This window comes from Oculina patagonica, chromosome 10 (genome assembly GCF_052425735.1).
Source record: "Oculina patagonica isolate OP01 chromosome 10, crgOcupat, whole genome shotgun sequence".
Lineage (NCBI taxonomy): Eukaryota > Metazoa > Cnidaria > Anthozoa > Scleractinia > Oculinidae > Oculina > Oculina patagonica.
In genome coordinates, this window is record NC_135767.1 from 12513412 (window position 1) to 12536923 (window position 23512).

At 36.8% G+C, this 23512-nt stretch overlaps 1 protein-coding gene across 1 annotated transcript; it reads left to right on the plus strand.

Annotated features, from left to right (window-relative positions):
- Positions 1-3084: 3084 nt before the first annotated feature.
- On the plus strand, positions 3085-19921 carry LOC144628994 (cysteine repeat modular protein A-like). Its single transcript, XM_078487134.1, has 16 exons — positions 3085-3160; positions 4973-5044; positions 5733-5804; positions 6938-7006; positions 7824-7895; positions 9056-9127; positions 9857-9928; positions 11418-11522; positions 11767-11838; positions 12016-12090; positions 12275-12346; positions 12925-13130; positions 13928-14053; positions 15612-17171; positions 17734-18123; positions 18908-19921. The coding sequence occupies exons 7-16, from the start codon at positions 9873-9875 to the stop codon at positions 18931-18933; spliced, it is 2688 nt and encodes an 895-aa protein (XP_078343260.1). The 5' UTR covers positions 3085-3160; positions 4973-5044; positions 5733-5804; positions 6938-7006; positions 7824-7895; positions 9056-9127; positions 9857-9872; the 3' UTR covers positions 18934-19921.
- Positions 19922-23512: the final 3591 nt, after the last annotated feature.

The following is a 23512-nucleotide window of genomic DNA, read 5'->3' on the forward strand; positions in this document are numbered from 1 at the left end:
CTCAATCCAAGTGAATCGTTCATCAAATCCCAATACACGAAGAAATAAAACTTCCAGAGAATTACACTGCCGATCAGTCAGAATATACCTTTTTAAAATGCTATTCGGTTGGTCCCTTTTCCTTTGCAGACATTTAAGATCAAATACAGATTTATGTCATATGTTTATATTTGCCAGCATATTGACAGCAAAGGCCGGACTGCTTTAATTGGGCAATAAGTCAAACAAAAAGTTCAACGACTTATCATCATTATCATCATCACCATCGTTGTTAGACTTTCTCAAAGTCCTTCGACGCGCAGTTTAAGACTTCGTCACTCGCGGACGTCGCTTCGCGTCTCGCTGCGCGTCGCTTTGCAACGCTTGGCTCCCTTGGCTCGACAATAGATGGCGACTTAGTGCAAGTCCACATTGTTATTATCATCATTAATAATGTAATTATTATGCCGATAAGTGTTCTTAAGTACTAATGGCGATAGTATAAATTTCAATGGTTGACTCAATCGCAAATAAATATTTCATATTTTGTAAGATAGCAACGCAACAAGAAATATACCATCTACATAATTGCATTACCAATAAATCAATTTCAAGATTATATATGTTATTTGCGGGTCAGGAGGTCCGTATAGGAAAAATCTGTGCCAGAGGTTTTGAGTACGAAGACAGAAGTACGAGAACGAGACTGAAGGCACAATTGTTCCCTTTACGGACCTACCTAGGCCGGCAAATAAGGTTTATATATATTTGGTGGTTTATATTTTTTTCCTACTTTAACTTGTTTGGTTACGAAATCACGAAAAAAATGTCTGAAAAGCTTTCTGTTTTGCAAAATTTGACAGAATAACTAGGCAATTAAACTCGTAGATGGAGTCTTAAAACCGGTTCAGTTTACCGTAAAGACGTGAAAATTAAGCTTACTGCGAAATGCACCAACAACGACAAACTACAGACGATAAACTGCAACTTGAATTTGTCGATAAAGTAATAAATGAATACTCACCTTTTAAATACCTTTGAGTCCATTAATTCGACTATCATTTTGTCCTTTCACATGTACTTCCGTTGGTGAGCAGCTATTTCGATTTTGGAGAGCAAAACTTTTAAGTGTTCGTTCGTCTTGCTACCAACTGATTTCGCGCGAAACTTCATCCGACTTATTCCGTTGACCGCGAGCAAGATCAGAAATTTCTGTCTGATCCCGGAACAAATGAGATTGTAGGATTTCGTTCATCTCGCCAGCTCACGTGCTGAGAATACAAAAACAGGTTATTTTAACACCAGTCGCTATGCATAACATTAATTTCTATTCCCTGCTTGTTTTCTTTATTCTTTGCAGGGATTTGAGTTCAAACAATATCCAAAACTTCACAGCAGATGTATTTGTCCGTCTTAAAACTTTAACTGCTCTGTACGTTTCTTATTATTCAAACTGACCAGTTGTCCAACGCATCGATAGGTTACCCTAATTTCTTACATATGGTGCTCTGGTGGCGCCTTTCGCGTGCCGGAGCTCCGCTATAAGTAACATGTAAGTTTCTCACTTTTTTTTCAATTTTTAGCACAACATCATTTTACGAAACACAGTATCTTACTTGTTGCAGGATTTTGACTTCAAACAATTTACAAAACCCTACTGCTGATGTGTTTTCCCCCCTGAATACAAGTTTAAAACGCCTGTAAGTTGTACTGCTATACCTACGCGATTTGAGACACAAACAAATGTGTTGTGGTTTATCTTTGCCATCACCCCCCCCCCCCCACCCCCCCCCCTCCCCTCACTTCCTAACAAAGGCAAAATAAAAATCCATCTACACGCTTGAAACTGTACAACCTGTTTTTTTTAAGCACGAAAGTGTTAAGAGAACTTCGAACATTGTCTATCGATAGGTAATATATCTTCTATTTATTAAAATGAGTTTCACGACTATGGTGTGATCCCGAAAACTTTAATTTGGAAGTTAAAACACGTTTATATTACACGATTAAAAAAACACACATTTAACAATCGGACGTACAAGAAAATTCATATCTCCTCCTTGGTACAAGAACTTGTGTTGACGGAACGCTCTAAGCTTTCTGTTCTATCTTATAATGCACAGCGAAATTATTTTGCATCGGGTATAACGCCCTTAGCTCACTGTACAAGATGACATTTATTTGACGTCATTACACCCGTCATCTTGGATCCGCCAAGAAAGTCATAAAATAGCGGAAATTGATATAAAAAGCCAATGAAATGAAAAATTATTCGAATCGTACTATTTTAGTCCAAAAACAACTAGAAAAAGTTAAGATATATCAAAATGAGGATTATTTTGCCTCAGGTGTCTGTAATTATAACATTGTCATTGCTACATCATCTCATTTTCACTTAGGGGAGAAATAAAAATTGTGTAAAAAAAAACGTTTTTTTTTTTTCAAAATCCCAAAACCACCTCCACATTTACCAACAAAGAAATACTTGTTCTGTAGAATTACTTAGTATGTGGTTTTGTTTGGTTTTGTTTGCGACGAATTGTTAAAAAAGTGTTGTAGAATAGCCCGTTAAACCTTACGAGAGCCCCAAACAGAAATGCTTCCACTACACCTAAAATGTAAATCGGATCGAGATCAAACATATATTTACGTGAATCACTTATCAGGACCTATATTCTGTGAAAGTTTGCGGAGTTGTAATTTTTTTTGGGTCTAAAACAGCTTTGTTGAAAAAACAAACAAAAAACAGACGGCCACAATTAATGTTTGAAACAACCTGGAGAACACACACACCGCACCGCATGCACTGATCATAGCTTTCATTTTTATAAACACACACTTGAGTTTTCTACTCAAATATTAGAACAACATGGTACGGTGTTAGGCAGATTGGCATGGCCGCTCGAATAATCACACGGTCATTATTTACGGTCAGTAAGATGGTATAAGCTGACCAAACGTTTGACTTTGCAAAAGAAAGATCGATTAACGATTTTTATCGTAATGTATATGTTCAGACCGGGTGCTATTCGAATGCCATGCAGTATTTAATACGTTATTATTTTGTTATAGTTCTCATTCGAATTTTAAAATGTTGTCCTTTGAGCAGGGATTTGGATTCAAACAATATTCAAGACGTTCCCGCTGATTTATTTTCCTCTCTAAAACGTTTGAAAACATTGTAAGTATGATCTGAGTTGCATATTCTGCCTTGCGTCTGGCTAATACGGTCGACAAAACAAACTCATCGGGCTAGAGTAAAGGTCGGGACACACTAGGCGACAAGGGGCTGCAACACGTCGCGGCGACAAGTTGCTGCAACATGTCGCCTCGTGTGACATGGTGCATTCATGCGTCAATCTATGTTGCTGCGACAGAATTTTGTCGCTGCGATGTGTCGCACGAATTCAAACCAGTTTGAATTCGTGCGACACATCGCAGCGACAAAATTAGCAATGCAGCGTTGTCGCAGCGTGTGTACACGTCAGCGACAAGACGCTACGACAAAATATAAATTAACCAATGAGAGAGCGTCAGGTATTTTTGCTATATTGAATTGGAAAAGCAGTCACATTCACACTCTCAAAATTCGCTGTGTGCGCAACGAACAAGCGCTTTGTCGCAGCGACTTGTTTTGAAGTAGTACGCACAGAGCGACTTGTCGCAGAGACCTGTCGCTCATTCTCGACCCCAGAGCACTTCTCTTTTGCGCATGACTGACGGCGAGAAAAGCTCTGGGTAACTCCACGCAAGCGTAGCAAAAATCTGTCTACGATGACTCTGTTGCGCACGCTCCACATTTATTCACCAGAGACTAGACTCTGCGTTTTATGCAAATTTAGATCGTGTCACGTTATATTGTAATCAGTGCTGTTTATGGACGACTATCTGTTGTTAAACATCGTTATACATTAAACATGCTTATTTGAGTAAGGAGGAATTGCTCCAAGACTGTTGATATCGTCTCCAAACAGAAATACATCCGAAAACAACACATATTACGATTGCGTGCACAATCTTTGATTTGCATAAAGCACAAACTTTCAATTCCCCAGGGGCCAGGACAACCATTCCGACGCACGTTTAAATTTTGGCGGGTTACAGATTGACCAATCAGAGGTGTTTTCATTGTTTCAATGAACTTCAAATGAGAATAGGTTCTGTTCCAGGAATGCCCAGATCACTTCTCGCCGTCAGTCATGCGCAAAAGAGAAGTGCTCTGGGGTCGAGAATGCCTGTCGCTGCGACTTGTCGCCTAGTGTGTCCTTAAAGCGCGCGTGAACATTTGAGTTAACAACGTATAAGTGATCTTGATGTAAAAGTACATACCATCGTATGTGTCCAATAGGGAGTTGCCAAATTCACAACACAACAACAACAACAACAACAACAAAAACCTGCTAAATACTATGACTAGGTTGAACATCTAAATATATACAAGGAAAAGAAAAAAAAAAAAGAAACAAACATGTAGTTAGTAATTAAGTAATTGCGATATAGTTAATAGACCCTTTGCATAAATGGGGCCCAAATTTGCATAAAAATACTTACTACATCCTTAGCCTCATGTGGATGTTTTTGGACAAAGGATTTTTTACGTGAATGTGAGGCTTCGGATGTATATGTTTTGTTATTCAAATGAAGACGCCATTTATGCAAAGGGTCTATAAACTTGTAAAGGGCCTTGTTGAGAAAATCGCTGACACTATTTTGTTTTGTTGTTGTTGTTGTTTCTAGGGATACGCCTGAATAATCAACATTTTAGTTAAATAATAAGGTTAAGCTGCATTACTTGTCAAAGATTTAGATGGAAATTTAAAAAAAGAACATGAACAAACTGGAAAGTAGACAATTTGAAAGTTCGTAATTAATATACCCGAAGAAGATGAAGATATAGAAGTTAATATATGAATTCGCATATTCAAATTGGGGTTGAAAGATTTAACACCCCAGTTATGAAAAAGAATTAAGCAATTTTCTTTCTTTTCTGTAGGTATCTGAGTTCAAACAGGATAAAAATCCTCCCAAAAGGCATCTTCTTAAATCTTACTAATTTAGAGGAATTGTAAGTTCCCAGCGATTTGATTTTTCTTTTTTTTATATAACAATAAAAAAATTATCTTGTCAGTCATCGTGAGTTTACATGAAGACATCGTATTCTGCCACTGACAGTAATATCCGTCCTAGCTAGTAGTTTTCATCGAAAGTTACAAAAACTATACGATTGTCTAATGAAGAAAGTAGCGGATCCAGACCATCAGATAAGTGGGGGCTGTAATAAGAGGGACAATGTTTATAATGTTAGACCACACGTTGTTTAGCTTGGAAACAATAGGCCATTTTACAGTTGTCTGCTCAGTGACCTGGCCTTTGAATGTAAGTGAGGCTGAAGGTGACCTTGTTTTGATACAGACCTTACTGCCTTTGTTGTGTTAATCGTGTTGTTCTGATGCTAACTAGTTTGCATTTACATGATAAAGCAGACAGGTTTGTATCAATGCAAGGTCACCTCCAGCCTCACTACCATTCAAAGGCCAGGCCACTTGGCAGCCAACTGTAAAATGGACTATTCGACGCGATAGTTGCACCAATGGAATTTCAGACTCGCACACAACCGCAAAACGTTACAGTGATAACACGTTAAGCACAAATCGTCTGTTTCGGCAAATGTATTTTTTAAACATTTTTTTCTTACGCTATTAAAATGGGATATTAAGGCTTACTATTTTTATTCCATTTTCTATGTGTTACAGGTATCTGGATTCAAACAATATCCAAACCCTTGGTGCAGATGATTTCTTTAACCTGACGAATTTACACACACTGTAAGTTTCATATGGTTTTAAAAACAACAAAACGTTCTCATTTTTGTATTGAAATGTTACATTCAATAGTGCGCCTGAGGATAAACAGAGAGACAGCATAATTTGCTTGTAACAAGTACGTGCCTAAGTTCTACAAAGACAAAATTTCTTTAAGAGCAAGTTTTATACAACGTGCTAATAAAACTCGTAAAGTTTTGACATCTTCACCAATCAATATGTTCCTTTATGTGCAAAATTTTCAGTGGATATTTCTGTAGTACTAGCAGGAACAAAAAACGACGTTGATATAATTGATGACGTTGAGGTGATGACTCCCGAACAGACATGTAGCAGTAAAAAAATCATAATATGTACACGAACAAGTAAAATATATACAGTAAAAACCCGCGAGTAAGAACCTAGCTTTTCTACGTAAGCCAAACAGATTCTTACATAAACGGTAGTTAACATAAATTTAGATTATTTTGGCTCTAATTTTCTAAGTAAAAAATACGTTGTTGCTAATAAAATTTTTAGTAATATTGGGCCTATTATTTGCATACGATTTGCATACCACACAAGTGTTTATGTAAAAAACGAAGCACTTATCATTCAGGACATGACAATGTATACATGTACAGTAAGGCCTTGACCAAAACTTTTTTTTTTCCCAAAAGTAAACATTTTTAATCCATTTTAGAAAAGAAGAACCTGTTTTCAAATTTTAGGCTTAATAAGTTCTTATAAAAATGGGGTATAATTTGATGGGGTATAACAGGTTTTAATGTTAGGTTCTGACTAGCGGGTTTTACTGTAGCGGTACAAACGAGGGGACGTGTCGCTGTAGCATGCCCCGCTTAATTGTCTTGTATTTACTCACGTTATGATGTTGTCCCTGCGACATGTTTCCGCGACATGAACCTGCGAACATACCCTTCCGTCCGTTTTCACCTAACATGTTTACTTTAACTATATGTAGGTACGTAATTGATTGACGAGCATGGGCAGCATTTAGAGTATCTCAATGTTCTCTTTGTTTATAGCTGTGATACTAATTTCTCGAGGTGCAGTAATTTTAAGTTACAATCCAATGTAAATTTGTACTTTCTTTGCCGTTTGCATTTGTTCATCAATTGCCTCTCTTTTTTTCGCAGGCACCTGGAATCAAACAACATTACGGATATTGACGAAGATGTATTTTCCACTTTTCTCGTAGTCTATCTGTATGTTTGGTGCAACTGCAATGGCTGTATAAATACAAATCTTGCAAATATTAAATGTGATATAAGGTCTAACATATTGTGTGTTTAACCCTAATCAGACCGTGCTTTTTGGATCTTATCAGACCGGGGGGGGGGGGGGGAGCAATTGAACTATTGAACAGACTCTTTCTCAAGAAATAAACATGTAATAATCCGTTCCCCGCTCTGCTTCGTCGGCGTTTCCATCGTAAAAACCTCTAGGTCATATTTTTTTTTCTTTCGTTAATTCTCATTGATTGCTTCATTGCTTGATTGATTGATTAATTGATTAGTTGATTGATTGAATGATTGATTGATTGATAGATACATCGATCGATCGATCGCTCGATCGATGGATCTATTATTTGTTTCATTGATTGACTGACTGACTGACCGACTGACTGCCTGACTGACTGACTGACTGACTGACTGACAACTGATCGATCAACAGTAACAGTAAGAGTAAATCTTTATTGTGCCTTACACTCCAAAGGGAGGTATTGGTCTAGCAACTATGCTAACAAATTACTTAATAACAAACACTTGAATTCGATCGATTGGCCGATTGACCCAGAGTGATCCATCGATCGGTCTGTCTGTCAGTCGGATGGTTAGTTTATTAAATGGTTGGTTGATTGGTCAGTCGGTTGATAATAATGGCGGAAGAATTCTTATGTCTCGTTCAGTGAGGTTCATTTTTATTAAATCCGAGTATAATCGCAACTGACTTTTTTTTTTTTTTTTTGTTACGGATGGCTATGTGAAGTAAAAGCGATGTCTCCTTTAATTCATTTTGCAGGTATTTGAGTTCAAATAACATAGAACACCTTCCTGTTGGTCTATTTTCCAATGGCATTGGTTTATTTTTCTTGTAAGTTAGATTATCTTCCAGAATATTTACTTATGTTTTTTTTTTCTAATGAAAGTGAATAGAAAAGGTTTTTTTGTTCTTATCTAGTTTTAACACGCCTTATCTTTTTATCACGCCAACCACATCCGTATTTCAATTCAGACTCGTTTCAACAAGTATTGACATAATGAGATAGCGTTAATTTTGATGGAAATAAAAAAAAATATATACTTAATTTTGTAGCTGTAAAATTTATTAAATTTTTTACAATTGAATGGATTCAAAAAAACATTTATTTCCGTGCATAATTCAACCAAACCGTTCTTCTATATTTTTCCCTTAATAAAATGAAAAAAAGGAAACACAACAACAATTTTTTTCATCAAATAAACATTATTTTAAATTAACGTCGAGCTACTTACCTCTTTTACCCTTTTACTTCCGAATTTTCCCCCAAAACGCGTTTTTTTAACCGTTAAACAGATTGCTTGGTGCTATGGTCCTGAATTTTTCTTATCTTTTCACAATTTAGCGATATTTTGATAAAGTTTCCATGTTAATTTGTACAATATTTTACTCTCGTGAACGCGCAGAAAGCATTTTTTTTTCTGGCTGAACTGTTCCGTGTTTTTTTTTTTTTCTTGACTATTTTCGTTCCTATTCTTCGGGTTTCTTATTCTCGTTACTTTCTTGTCTTTATATCCTTTCTTCTGACCGTAATAATTTGAAAACCTGACAAAAAGGGACCTTGATCAATTACAGGTGTATTGGCCTGTTTAAGGACCAAGTTTGCACCCAAAACGGATCTTGACGTCACAAGTGGTTCAATGAGCACGCCACCAAATATATAGCGCCTAAAAATGCGCGTTTAGGAGTGAAAGGGTTGATAGCAGTGGACAAAATATTGTCCATTATGTTATGGCCAGAACGATACCTCTCTACACGTCAAGGTGTAATTGTTCTTTGTTCTAGAAACAGTGTTCTCTGATGCTCTCTTATTTTCTTGTGTTTAAATAGTCTCCCTTACCAACCAAGGCATGGAAATACTTAAAACCTCATAATTGTTAGCGATGAATGATAACCTACGACACATTTTTCCGATCAAATTTTACCCCTACAACCTTTAATTATACGACTGGTTTTTACGCTACTTACTTAAAATCCACATGTGTTATCTACAGGGACTTATCTCACAACAAAATAAAGTATCTACCGAGGACTGTTTTTTGGGGCGCAAATTGGACAGTTGCTCTGTAAGTATACAAAGGAATGCCGTTTAAGAAGCATATAGGAAGGTAATCCATATAACCAATCGGACCATTTAAATTTGTGAAAACATGATTTGTTTTTGTCATTCACATGCTCTTGACATCAATTATGAAAATCATGGAAAACAGTGCAGTTCTATAAGGTTTCGGGAAGTTACTCGACAGAAAAAAATCTCGAACGTATAGTTGCCATAAGAAGTTTTTTCACCAGTGATGAATGAACAACTGTTGAACGTTTTAGCATCATAGAGTAAATTATCTTTATAATTACGAAAATGACATTAAATTAAAAGGAGGGACTTTTAAAATAGTTATTGCTGAAACATGAAAGAAACATGAACCGTCGAATATTGAGACCTGTTAAACCGCATGAAATCGATGTTCAACTTACCTATAAGCAACATATAACAGAGAGAAAAAAGACGTTTACCGATTGTAAACGGAATTGTGTTAGAGCAGGAAAATTTTCCAGTTTGTCTAAAAAAAGTTGTAGATAGGCTTTTTATTTCTAAGCAATATATAGACACAATACTCATCATGTCTGCACATGTAAATCTTAAAATAAAGTTCGTTTTCATTCAACCCATTGATGATTTTCCTTCTTTTCTTTTCTTTTTCTTCCCAATTTATCTACCTACCTTTATGTAGACACCATCAAGCTGACAAGGTGATTGGCATTCCTATGTCGAATTTAATTAATTGCCTACTTTTCAGATATTTGCAAAACAACATGATATCATCTTTTTCAAGCGATGTATTTGCCAAAAACACCAACCTTAGAAAACTGTACGTACAGCTGTATATAAAAGCAAAATATGTTGGTACATTAGGGTAAATAGCAGGACATATGTTGTATCATCATTTCCTTTATTACGCTAAGCTAGGTGGCATTTATTAATGATATACAGCTATTTTCATTAACGTTGTCAAATCAAAGCTTAAAGCCCAGACCGAATGGTCGTCTCGGTTTTCACTGGAACTTTGTAAGTTGGCCTACAGGAAATGTACAATTTTGTGTTTTTGCACGAGAAGAATTCTCAGGGGGCCTTTTCTGTAGCTTTCTTTCACGGTCGAGTAGCTTTGCTAAATTTAGTGTGGCTAAAAGTTCCTTGTTTCCGCATGTCTGCAGAGAAAGAAAACCTGAAAATAAGTATTCGGCACGTGCAGCTGCTCGCTCTTGTATTCGAGATTTGGTCGGACAAGGTTGATTGAAATAGCTGCATGGTTAATAATACCATTATAATCACAGAATATCACCGGCACGCGGTTTCTTAAACGTCGATTTTTATTTCCGGTAGAAAATCGACCTCTCCGGGTCTCACAGCGTATTTGGAGTAAGTAACAATAACTTCCTGCCCCTCCAGCGCTGGGGTCGATTTTATCGACCTGACGCCATTTTGTGTGTGGTTTGATGGCCGCGCATAACAAGAAAAGCAAAAAATCGCACTTTGGAAGAATTTTCTACGCTTCACTAGAGCACTCGGAACCAAAGGAACAACGATAGGAAAGAGAAATTACCGGAGATTACGGTGGTGGAAATTCTATAGCAATTTTACCAATTTCATGGATGATATTTTGCTTCGAGTGAGATCCCCGGTCTGGAGAGCGCTAATAAAGTACACGTGTTCAAAATTTCGCAAAGCAATAACTCATCCAAATCACTTCCAATTGGCTCGAAGAGCTCACAAACAAGAAAGATCGCGACATAGCCACAGTGTGAGTCAATTTTATTCATAAAACGTTCGAATTTGTACATCTTTATAACTAAAAAAAATTGTTTCATTTCCATACAAATCCTAATAAAATGAGTCTTGGAATACTGTTGCTCTCGTTAGCTTGGGCTGCCTGTGATTATAATAATATCATTCCTAGCACATTTTTCATTAGAAAAAGTAGTCCAAAGGTCAAATAACTTTGGTGACAGTACACCTCATGGAACTAAAATTGCTTCAAAATATGTAATTTTGCAAACACGGCGTGGTGACATCTTAAGCAAGTAAAGCAACTTGACCGTGGCAAAAATTGGGTTTTAATTCACTGTTAGAACAGGTAATGATGGATTGAATGATAAGTTGCTTGTTAAAGCACTTAACAAGAAAAAATAGTAATAACGTTTATCGACGTTTCGATGTATGAACATCATTTTTAAGATTAAAAAGTTTGTAAGTGTTCAAGTTGTTAAGAGTTGAGTTTTGAATAATAATTAAGTTTCATTCTAATGTGCGTGTTGTTTGAGTTCCAAACTTCATGTTGAAATTTCCCTTTTACTTTTTAGATTTCTAAGCTCAAACCAATTGGAGACTATCCCGCGGCGAGCCTTTTATAACATTTATGATCATCAAGGTGACAATGTGCAATGCACAACTTGTGACACGACAATGTGAGTATCGAGCTTAGAATAAAATTAGAATAGTTTTATATAATTATTATGCTTAATACATTCGAATAAAAATAGAAGGGAACAGTTTATATTTTACAAAAGTAGATGACCAGTTAAACTCAAGCAAAAAAACAATTGGTCGAACTGAAAGAGTCTAACGCAATGCCACTGGTCAAGCTCTTGAACCACTCTGTTACCACTCTTATTGGGTAAATAAATAAAATGTATCTACCTATATTTTTAGAATGTTGTCGGATAATCCAATAAAGACAATAGAGCCAGAGGCATTTAAAGTGGATACAGTTTTTACAAGAATGTAAGTTATAAAGGAACATATGCATTTCCATCGCTACGATTTTACACGGTATTTTAAGTGTCACAATACTACATTGTGTTCGAAGCAGATACGTTTGTGCACGTTTCCTGTTGAAGTTACTTTTTATAACCAAAGCGTTTGTTTTTATAATCTTCTTTTGTTAATTCTCTCTTCCAGATATTTAATACGGACGAAACTTAAGTTGCTGAGCTTAGAGTTCTTCAGTGGCCTCGGTGGTCTGGATTCTAGAATGTGACGTATTTCCTTCTACTTTATCGGCAGTAGCGTTATGCATTCTACTGGCATAATCTGGTGTCTCATCTAATTAAATTTGGAAAATTTATTTACCTGAGTTATTTGTATTTTCGATTCTTAATATTAATCATTTTCTATCTTTTGTCATTTTTGTCTTTTGTTTTTCTGGTCTTTTTTTCAGGTTGATAACAGATAGAACGATAACAACTCTGAAATATTCTTATAGGGGCCAAGCACGATGCACAGTCTATCTGTAAGAACGTTTATAGCGGTCAATCTAATTTGCTGTACCGTGGCCATGAATTGCTGTGCCGAAATATATAACAGATAATCAGTTAAACCTTCAGTGAATTAAATTTATCTTGCATTTATGGGTGACCGTAATTTGAATAGTTTGGCCCCTTTTCACAGAATAAAAACATATATAAACTCCAGTAGAAAATAATCTTTTGGTGCCCTAGCATTTAGGCTTGTTTAAATGTATATATATATAAGACACACCTATAGGCCAAGCTTGTGCGTCAACATCAAACACGACAACAAAACCATCAACAGCAACAACAACCTCCAGCCCGCAGTTACTCAATAACATAAACAACAATAAAAGTTCTCGAGTTCTTTCAAAAGGACTCGAACCGCCATTAGAAATTCCGCGCAGCGGTCGGATGCTATGCCCTTAAGTTACATTGACATCCCTTTTCATGCGAATTTTCTTGCAAGTTATTAAATGGTGACAAATAGATAAATTTTAAATGGAATACAAGTTATTTTAAATCAGTTTCATTACAAAATGCAAGTTTATATATACAGACATTAATTGCTGTGTTTTAGGAATCCTCAAAATTCTAAAGAGGAAGCTGTCACAGTCGATGATGAAGACGGTATTTGGGGCAAAGTTTTAGTTCCAGTTCTCTTGGCCTCTGGTTTCAGAAAAACAGCTGCTAATGCATCGATGTCTTTCTTTCTACCGTGTCCTCTTGGAACATTTACCAACTCTACCTCCAATGGAAAACAAGTCTGTACGGCATGCCCTCCAGGTATATACATTTACACGTTTTTGCACGGACCAAATCTTGTACGGTTCCACCTTGCGTTTACACGGGGCCGTTGGAACTAGACGAATTTTTGAACGGCTTAGTGTGCAAGTTTAGGACCTGAGAAAAGCAGGTCCACTTTTTGACCAGCACGGTTTTGTAAGTACTTGTGTAAACACCCGAACCGTGCAACTTTTTGCTCAGATAGCATGGTTTAGGACTGAAATCCAGTTATGTTTTGCCTGGTTGCTTATCAAAAATGGATTAATTTGTTTCATTCTGCCCCAGTTTTGCTACATTTTGTTAAATTTAAGACAAAAGACGAAAACAAAAAAAGCAGATAACAGATATGAGGAGACGAGTTGCAACAGCATGCATCGCTATTTTAGCCGGATTAGCTGGGCTTTTGCAGTTCAAATTGCTGCAGATGGCTATTGTTTCCGATCTTCATCGAACGAGGCAACTTACACGTTTAATTTTTTTGCTGAGCATGTACAGCTTTCCCTGCTTCTGTATCACTCTTTTAACGACTAGGTCTAACCGCTCTTATAGCGTCGATCTATAATCCCTGACTGTAAATTACATAGATGGTATAAGGAAGATATTTGAAACGCCAAAAGAACCAATGTCACTAACAGAGGATTAGCATTGGTTTGTAAAAATAAAAATAAAGAAAGAAATAAAAAGTGACCCATCGCTAAGTGCTAATCTTGGATTTTCTTGAATTACACAACAATAGTCCTTTAAGCTAATTGCAATCCGTCGCACCTTAATTTGCACCTTAACGATTTCCTTTTCAGGAGGTTTCTTCTCAGACGAAGTCGGTTACGTAGGTCCAAGCTGCAAAAAATGCCCAAACGGTTCCTTTGTTCATTTCGAGAAAGCACCAGGAACGCAAAGTCAAGATTGCAAGGCCTGTCCACGAGGTAAGATTTTATACTTAGTTATGGAACAGTATTTTACGTCAATGTACCAACAATAAGCACATTCGAGACAAAGAAAATCAAAGAGCCACAGTTGTAAAAATGCCGGATTGCCACTATGCTGTAATGTAGTAGCAAGTAAGACCGAATTTATATAATTCGGACCTGCATTTTCCTTATTTTCTCGAACAACAGCTGCTAATCGAGGCGATTAGAGGTTATGAATCTCTTTTTCTTTTTATCATGCTCAATCTAAATATGTAAAGCCACCTTCCTCCCATTTAAAAATTGAGAAAAGGAATTAATACTTGAGAAAAGGAATAAATACTTAAGAATGATCTCGGTCACAGTTTTTCACTATACGGACCGACCCTAAGCCTGTAAATAACTTATTTATTTCTTCCTACTTTAATGTGTTTGATAAAAAAAAAAAAAACTTACAAAGATTTTCTTGCAAAGTGTAATTGTATTATACGCTTGCATCCAATGTTGAGTCGATCGCTATAAGCTACGGCAAGAGTAAAGAATGATCTGTTTAATTTTGCTATATTCAAAGCTTACCGCCAAACAAAATAAATTCGCTAAAATGAAGAGTACTCAAGGAAAAGTTTATCATAAAAGAAAAAAGCGAAAAGCATCTGAAATAAAAATAAAAAAGCACAATGTAGAATCAAAACATAGCATTAAAAAATCAGCGAGCCGCGAAACACTTTGAACTCCATTTAATTTCGGCGTGTGAATTCTTTTAGTTAATTAAACTTACTTTTCGGACTGGAAAGCACTTACAACACATATTTTTTAGCTCTTTACATTTGTATTTAACGAGTAAAAAACTTCTGTGTTTATTCCCACAGTATTCTGTTAATTTTGATAAAAAGTTTGCGAAAGTGAAACTGAATGAAGCTTGAAATATGTAATTTGGTCGCCTGCACACGGTGCAATATTGCGGGAATTAATTTGACTGTTTTTTAATAAAGATCTCATTTTCTTGAATGGCGATAAGCAGTATTCGGTTTTGGAGAAAAGTAGCAGAGAAGCAAGGTGTTTGAAAGGATCAATCGAGTCTGTAAACCGGCGACTTGCAGTTAACCGCAATGGCGTGAAAATCAGTGCCAATGCACAAACAACGATCGACAAACCACGGCCATAAAACTATAACTTCATTTTGCCAATAAAGAGAATGAATACTCGCCTTTTGGAGAGCTTGGAGGCCTTTAATTTCACTTCTTATTTTCCTTTACAAACTTTACAACGGTTGGTGAGCAACTACATCGATTTTGAAGAGCAAAACTGTCGTGGACTAGTTCGTCTAACCGCGAAAAAAAATCACGAAAGCGTTACCGTGGCCCGTGGGCAGAGATAGGACAATCTTGCCCTCGCTAAGAACCAATCAGATTGCAGAATTCGTTACCATGCCCTCTTGGAAAAAATAATGTATTTTAATACAAGGGTAGAAAACCTAACAAAAGATACAAAACACATTTTTTTTTCGTTTTTTGTTTTGTTTTTGTTTCTGTTTTTTTTGTTAAATAACTCTTTTGATATTTTTGATCTTCAATAGGAACAGAGACTGATTTCTTTGCCGGATACCGCGCTTGTCAATGTTTAGAAGGATTTTATCGAACACATATGTTCGGACAATGTTACAAATGCATTGGTGGATTGCAATGCACGGCAGACTATGCTTCTTTGAAACCCGGTTATTGGTGGAAATGGAGGAGTAAGACTCATAGACGTCGCTACACAGTTTTTATAAATAATCTCAACGCATCTTTACCAGCATTAGGTGCTGATGATGTGCAATACCCTTACTCAATACCGACTTCTTACCGGTGTCCAAGAGAAGAGTCTTGCCTAGGCGGATTAGATTCCCCGTGTGAAGTTGGGTACGAAGGTCCACTCTGTGCAGTATGCAGTTCTGGATACTACAAACAATTGAAAACGTGCAAACTGTGTCCTTCAAAGAAATGGATTGTGGGACAGTTGTCCATCGTTGCAGCATCACTCTTAATCATTATTGCAGTCTTGGCGTGGACAAGCAAACGAAATACCAAAAAAGACGATAATCGCTCAGTAATTGACATGCTTTTATCCAAAGTTAAGATTGTGATTGGCTTTTATCAAGTCACATATGGTTTGTTGGAAACGTTCTCATACATAAAATGGCCTGGCTCACTGGAAGTTATTGGCAAGTATTCAGAAGTCCTTCAAATGAATGTTCTTCAGATCGCACCCATTCACTGCCTTTATGATGGAGTTCAAGTAGATGCCTTTGGAAACCTATTTGTCATGTTGGCAATGAATGCTGCGGTCATTGGCATTTCCGGTGTAGTGTATGGAATAAGTAAGATGGTCATCGTACAAAATCAAAGCTTGGACGACGGGGAAAAGTCAGCAAAACTCTCACAAACAAAAGTGCTGGTGTACAGGTATGTATTTTTCTTTCTGTACACGACTTACCTGGGAACGTGTTCCATGACAGCCAATGTCTTGCCACTCAGTTGCCGAAAGCTTTGCCAAGATGATAAAGAAGAGTCATGCAGAAAATACCTGAAAGCAGATTACAGCATTCAGTGCCAAAGCTCAGCGTATAACCATTCAGTAATTGTGGCATACATTTCAACAGCCTATGTCATTGCCATCCCTGTTGCCTCATTCATCGCCCTTTGGAGACATCGAAGAATGATATTGGCCAAAGCAAATGCGGAGTCTTCACAAAATCCAGGTTCTAGCATGGAAATAATCACAGGCTTGCGCTTTCTCTTTGAGAACTATAAACCTCGTTCGTGGTATTGGGAGTTGGTGGAGATGTCCCGTAAAGTAATCCTTACATCTGGCCTGATCCTTATAGGAGAGGAAAGCAGGTCGTACACGGGTTTAACATTGGTCATCGGAGGCATGTATGGAATGGTATTCTCCTGGATGAAACCCATACAGGACGGGTTCGAGAACGTAATGATGTCGACATCCCTTGCTGTTACTGTTTTTAACCTGGCTATTGGAGCAGTGAGTAGAATTCCCGCAGAGAACATATCATCCTCGAGTGAACCGAACATGGAAACATTCTTATTCAACATGCTGGTGCTTGGAGCAAATACGTTGGTGATTGGCCTTCTTGCTTGTAAGTCACTCTTGAAACTATTGCGATAGTAGGTACTTTCATCAGCGAGATTACTAAAAAATGTTTACATACGAATGTTATTTGACTCAACTGTTACGTCATAATTATTTCTTTGTTTTAGGATTTTTATATATATTTATATATATTTTTTATTTCTCACACAGACGATTGTAACATGTAACGGACACTTACGAAATATGGGCTAGATCCAAGTGAATTACTTTGATTCTATAAATTGCTATGATTTTTTTTATTCTCTCCGAATAAAAAGTAAATGCATCTTCTTCTGCGGCTTGCGTGACCGGTCCAAAATTTCAGTCTCCAAGGGGTGTTGCGTCCTCGTGAATCGAAATTATCAATACGAAAATATATCCGCAAATATCTGTTATACATCATTTTCATGTTATAAAAAAAATATCTTGGTCTCTTTCTCTGACAATAAGATTGAGGTGTGCTAAATAAACTCAAGTTATCTCTTATCAGAGAATAGAGGACTGGCAGCTTGTGCAGTTGTAAAGTTTATAAAAGTCCTGTTAACCTGGCTATTTATTTTTGCTTTTAGTTCAGTACCTTGTGAGTGTTTATCGTTATTTCAAAGAATGGCGCAAAACTCCACATTGGTCCTTTTCCTGCTGCCTTGCTTTGCTTCTCCCTCTCAACGACTTACAAGGCGAAATGAGTGGTTTTGCTGAGACGGACGTCCTTGAAAGCCAAATTAAAAGCGGAGAAATGGGAATGTCCACCATATTAATTGCCATGGAGGACAGTCGTGTTGTTGAGGAAAGTAGAAAAGAACAAGAGGAAAATGTAAAACAAAGTAATTATGACGCAATGGCGATACAAGAATGCAAATTTCAAGACACGGTGTTCAACAAGAAGTGCAATCAAGGGACACAGACAAAGTTGTCGAAGTATTCCTTAATTTTAAGACGAGAGCTGATTTTAAAATCATGTAAGTATAACTAATTCACAAGTACTTCAAGCATATAACTCTTGTGTACCATACATGAGACCATCAAACAATTTTCACGCGCGTTTTGGTCATGTTATTAAAATTTCCGAGCCTTCAAGCATGGAATTAAACAATAACGATAAACATGAAATTGCAATAATCTCTTTAAGAGTTATAATTAGATAACCTATAAGTACAACAGGAAGTCAATCTTTTTCCTACCCCTTTTTCAAGATTTGAAGGGTTTCTATTTTCATACTTGTAGCGATTAAACAAACAAATGGAAAGGCAAGAGAGTCTGTCATTCATTGTATGATTTAAGAAATCCTTTAGTACATTTCAGGGCGTTCTCCAAAAATAGACTTCGCAGTTCAACAAATGTTTCACACATTTTGAATAGAAGCTGCAAGAAATGGTTTTGCAATGTAAAATTTTCCATCAATCGTGCAAATAACGTATGCTCGAAGGCACCATGAAATGGTCAATACTTAATTTATTCATCACTAGTACTTCTTAAACTCCATGTATCGATATATGAAGTACGATCTACGAAATTAAAGAAATTTTACTGTCTCGGTGAAGAACAAAATTGTCAAACTGTTCTCTGACTGGTATGAACTTTTAAGTGGGTAAAATTAAACAATTTGTATAATGAATTTAAAGAACATTTAATATTTTGCGACGTCCGGAATTCTCAATCAATCAAGGTTCAAGGTGTAAAATAATTAGTTTCCAAATACAAAAAAAAATTTCAACAGGGTTCTTTTTGTTGCCTTTGTAACAGATCCAAGTCGTGGACACCAGATGTAATCCGTTGTATCAGAAAAAAAGAAGAAGGAAGGAGACAGGAAAAAAAGCTTGATACAAATTGATCAAGTACCTTATAGGCTGTCATTAGACACATAATTATAATCATTATCATAACGAAAACGTATTTACCTCTTGTACTTGATATATAATTAAAAACATATATAAAGATCGTTTTCACATGACGTCATAAAGATTCTAAATTTTAAACAACTGATCTTGCCAGTCTATTCTTTTAGATGCTGACATCAGTTCTACTATTTACTGAGAACTTTAATTGTCTCAGTAAAATGTTTCGTTTTGGTGATAAAGCGTTTTGAAATTTGACAAGTGTTACAGAAACCAATATTTTGCCATTTAAAATACGTTCAGATATACTATTCAGCATTCCGAATTAAACTCGTTTCATTGGTAGCGAGATCTGGTTTTTCTTCTTGCTGACCGTTCTGGCCGCCTTTTTGGGACACAGCATCGGTACACCAATGTATAGCGGACGTATGCTAAGTTCTGTAATTTTCCGAATATTGTTTTTACCATAACTTGGTTGCAATGAACCTGCTGAGTTTAATTTGGGCAGTTTCATAGTTTCCATCTATCTACTCTACAATCTCTGAGTTTTTCATGTTTTTAAACGAAAAATCATTTTGAAATTTTGGGGAAAGCGATCCATACATTGATAAGTTTAGCACAAATGTTTCGCAAAAAATATATATGTACCAGGATCTTAATTATAACCGGTTGCATCCATCTTAATGTTGTTAATCATGTCAAAAACACTTTAGCACTTGTACGCGCTATAAACCAAAGTTGCTGCACGTTTTGTCGGCTTTAAAGTTCGGTGAAAGGCAACAATAATAATAATTATAATCAGACGATTTATCCACGAAAATTTGACCGTATTTATCATTACATAATCATATTTATCCTTCGAGCCGCCTGCTTTATAAGATTTGTATTGATAGATACGATCCAGGTGTAAATGTATGTAACACTGAAGCAGGAAAATAAACATCATCAAAATAATGACATTTTGGATCTTTTGAAAGTTTAAAATGCACGGGAAGCCACGCTATGGTATTTCCTTGGCTCTTATCCTAGCCTGTCTCTTATCCGTCCCCATTTACTCTTCAATACCATGCCGCCGAATGCGTTGGCATCGACAGTAAAACGTTCTCCTCCATCCCAGAATTAACTTTACCAGCTCTTCTTCTCCTTCGCAAGATATCACTTAAGCTTCTTTCCATTTCATAACATTTTATAATACTCAGGGAAATTACTTTTCTTTCATTTTTATGAAAAATACGTGGCGATGGATGCATTTTCTGAACAAACAAATGAGTGTTCTCCAGAGAACAACCTCTTCTTAGACAGACAATAACTAAAAGAAACGATTTTGTTTAAAAAAAAATATGGTTTATTGCAGGTATATGGTAGGTTGGCAAAAAAAGGCAAATTGGATTTGTGCTAATGCGCACTCTTATTCATGCATGAAACAGCAGCTCAAAAACAGCTAAGATTTGAGGCAAGTGGGAAATATAAAATGGTTTAACGCCAATCCTCCTTAAGCTTCACCACACGTACCCAAGCGTTCCATTTTTAACATTACATAACTTGTACTTAAGAAATTTTAAAGGGTTTAGCACACAGTCAATGTTCGTTAACCATTAAGGCGTCTTCGTTCTAACGCTAATGACTACCTGCGTCTGCGCTGACCAGTGTACAAGGACTAATATAATTACGGGGGTTTCCATCTTGCGTGGGGGTAGCACTAAAGAACAGTATCCCTTTTGATGTGCGGAGCGCCCAATCAGTCGAGACTTTTTAAATTTGGCTCAAAACTTTGTTTTAATAATTAACTTCAGTATTTCTTGCAAAAGGTGCTTGTATAGAGCATTTACAAAGCTTAATGCGCTTCACAATTGGACTTTTATGGGATGAGACCGGACATCAGAATATCAATATCAATAACAGAAAAGTTTCCAATCGAGTGTTTTCCTTTCGTGAATGCAGACGCGGCGGCCCGTTTCACGCGCATTTTGAAAAGCCATTGGTAGCTCGTTATTTGTTTGGGAAGCCAGTATCAAAAAGTGCTTTTGAACTGTGATGTACGTACAAAGTTTTTTTTAACTTCTGTTAAAATTGTCAACCAAATCTTCGAGTTTAGCCCTATTCCAAGAATAGTTAAATCCGACTTAATCCCTCGTACATGATTGCAGTTAGTAGAAATTTCAATGGAAACGTGTATGAAGGACTACAACAAAGAATTTGCACGACGTTTCGGCTACTCGTGCTCGTCTCAGCGAAGAATAAATTTAACCTGATTGAACACTTTAGCGACGTTTCTTCCGAGCCGAAATTCACAATTGGTTTGAACGAGAGGATTAATTTATTTCCCCCCAAGAAGGGTTTTGGATATTAAAACCCCCCCCAAGAAGGGTTTTGGATATTAAAAACATTGACATTAGATCTTAATCTATGAAACTACATGAAGTTTTCGAAAGGGATTGTACTGGCAGTTCAGGATTTTGCTTCGCTTCTTTTCCCTTCCGCTTCGAGTTGTTTTTTTACCACGGATCGTAGGATTAATAAATGTCTGCTGTTGCTGCCTAGTTCCTCGACGATGGCGGAGCTCTGCATTACAGTCGATGTCCAAATTGTGCTTACAATGCTTCATGAAAACAAGCGGGAAACTGTGTCATTGATCACGTTAGTTGTAAATATGTACTCGCATTTTGTTTGCAGTGCTTTAAAAATTACGCAGCAGAAAAGTAAATTTGATTGTACTTCGCATTTGCATTTTTCTTCAATGTTTATCATCACTACAAACCAGGATACGTCTTTGCCTTATTATGTTGTTTTTTGACGGCTTTTATTTCGATTTTAATTGTGGTTGTCAGGAGTATTTCTTCGTAATTTGCCGAGTTTGAACACGTTTTGTTTAAATTTTCGAGCTTGCAAACTACATCGCTTTCTAGATAGTAAAGTTTTGATAAACATGTTGGACATTCTTTGCTATTAAGAAATATCTGAACTATCGCTCATCTGAATTCAAAGCTGTGGAATCAACTGGTTCAAATTCTGTCATCCCGCGCCAGTAGCAGGGCCGTACGGCATTTTCCGGCCCTGCTAGAGCGAGGCGTACGGCCCTCATACTGGAATTTTTCATTATGATTTCCCAAGGAAATTGCGCCGGATCCATACGGATCATAGGATAATATCACTTATTTACTGACCAACGCAGCTATTACAGCAATCCCAGCTAGAACATGTATATTTTAATCTGCCTAGGCTTCATTTTTCGCTGAGACCGACATACCCCAGTGTAATTTGTTTCAATCCCATCCCTACAAGTTTTGAACATCCATTCTCCGTTTTAAATAAGTTGCTCCCAACTGAACAAGCATACAATAGTAAATTTGTTTGCTTGGGTGACGGGGGTTTCGCTCCTTCCTGTCAAAACTTCAAGAGAGGATTTCACTACGTGTACAATACCTTTTACGGCAATGCAGTAACATTTATCGTACTGATCTAAATGGCTTGTTTCTAATAAAAAAAAAAATAATAAAAAAAACTTTTGGTTAGCTCACGTGAACTTGTGTGTTCGCATGAGGCGATTAGTTTTTCTTTAAACCTTTTAACTCATAAAATACAATCTGCATGGCGTTCTGAATTACTTGATTTCTAATCATGGTTAGCCCACGCAAACGTGGTTCGATCATTGTTTATATATACATTCAATGCTGCGAAATGCCAGCTCGTCTTAATAGTGTTCCCTGTGATAGAAAAAGCTTTCGTCACTTTGCAATGTAAGACAAATTCCTAGCGATTGCATTGCGAGAAACTGTCCCCCGAACGTTCAATTTTTCAAGTATCTATGCATGGATAGTTGGTATGAAAAATTTACTCGCTCCCCCAAAAACATGTCTGTTGCACTTATCGAAGGAATTGATTCTTACTAATTACAGCTTTTTGAATAAGCTCACGCAAAGTTGGCGTGCTCCACAGAAGAAGCCCGTAGCCTTCGGTTCCAGGCTCGCTTGCATACCGTTATCGTATTATCTTTGTAAAAGCAAGCTCACTTTAGCCGATATATGAGAAATTTCCTGCGGGTTTTGAGAACTATTCGCATAATTGGAAACAAACTGCTAAAGGAAATTCCTTTACAATAGAATTGTTACATGGATACATCGTATATTGGGTTGTTACTTGTTTGCGAGTACCTTTTATCCAATTAATCCTTTATCTTTCTGATCGAAACTACTGTTTGATTCTTATCAGAGAATATAGCCTTTCTGGTAAACTCACGCTCACTACTGCATAAGTTTCTTGCACGTTTTCCGTGGCCTTTGCTAAACCGCTCCTCGAATTCTGACATTTTTTATTTGATAATACGAGGTACCATCTGCGAGGAATTATTTTGCTCGACAATGCTATCTTTGCTCCCAAGTGAACAAGCATACAGTAGTAAATTTATTTGCTTCGGTAACGGGGGTTTCGCTCCTTCCTGTCAAAACTTCAGGAGAGTATTTCACTACGTGTACAATACCTTTTACGGCCATGCAGTAACATTTATCGTACTGAT